The following is an 888-nucleotide window of genomic DNA, read 5'->3' on the forward strand; positions in this document are numbered from 1 at the left end:
GATAACCGCTGCAAAAGAACAAACCCTAAACGCCCAACTCACCTCTGAGGTTACCTTTCAGCGTCTCCTCTCCCCCGCACGCGTTGACACCCACTAGGCTGGTCTCAGGCTTACAAGCAAGGTGGTGTAGGGTCTAGGGATTAAGCGCAAAGGGATATGGGTTTAGGCTTTAGGGTCTGGGGTTTGTGTTGTGTATCAGCGCCAAATGAGCGCCGTGCACTCGAAAGAGGCGCTGGCAGGCAAACGAATTTGCCGCGCCTGTGGACGGCCTGGTCACATCGCTTCAAACGTCGTAAGGCCTTAGGCTATAGGGTTAAGGGTTTAGGGCTGGATGGGTAGGCTGGAGTAGAATTTGCGTTGAAGGGCGGTATCTAGTTTGGCTGTTTTTTACACACTTCCTGTGTTTCGGGGTGTTTCGGTAACAGGGAACTAGGGTTTAGGATGTAGGATTTAGGCTTGGGGTTTGTGCTTGTGTTTGCAAGAATTGTCCTCTGTACCGGGGCCCGAAACGCCTGGGCTCGGCCGTGGGGGAGACGGCGGTGAAGCGGAAGCGGCGGCGTACGGGGGGCAGCGACGTGGAGTTGGGTTTAACGGCAGAAACGAATTTGCACGGAGAGGGGGCTGGATCTCTCTGCAGCAGCAGCACGCGCCGGAGGAGAGGAGGCCGTGGAGGTGCTGCTGCGCTGCTCAGCGGCAGCAGCGAAGATGAGAGAGATGATGGCTATGCTGCTGCTGCGGAAGCGACGGCAGACGTCTGGGGCGCAGACGAACCACAACCGGATGATAGCGATGAGGTGTCATCGGAGCTAGATGACGATGATGATGATGATGAAGGAATTGGAAAATCCGGCAAAAGCTCTTTTTCACGGTCTAGCAAGACTGCTAGAC

The 888-nt window shown here is 55.7% G+C and overlaps 1 protein-coding gene across 1 annotated transcript in view; it reads left to right on the forward strand.

The window, feature by feature from the left end:
• EMH_0047820 (Bromodomain, related) overlaps positions 1 to 888 on the forward strand; it is a gene marked incomplete at both ends in the record, with an annotated part of 6,076 nt that overhangs the window by 3,316 nt on the left and 1,872 nt on the right. Inside the window, 2 exons of the mRNA XM_013496328.1 lie at positions 200 to 292; positions 483 to 886. Coding sequence (XP_013351782.1) covers positions 200 to 292; positions 483 to 886 — 497 coding nt within the window. The remainder of the gene's footprint in view (positions 1 to 199; positions 293 to 482; positions 887 to 888) is intronic.

The sequence above is a fragment of the Eimeria mitis genome, genomic scaffold (genome assembly GCF_000499745.2).
Source record: "Eimeria mitis Houghton genomic scaffold, Emh_scaff2045, whole genome shotgun sequence".
NCBI lineage: Eukaryota > Apicomplexa > Conoidasida > Eucoccidiorida > Eimeriidae > Eimeria > Eimeria mitis.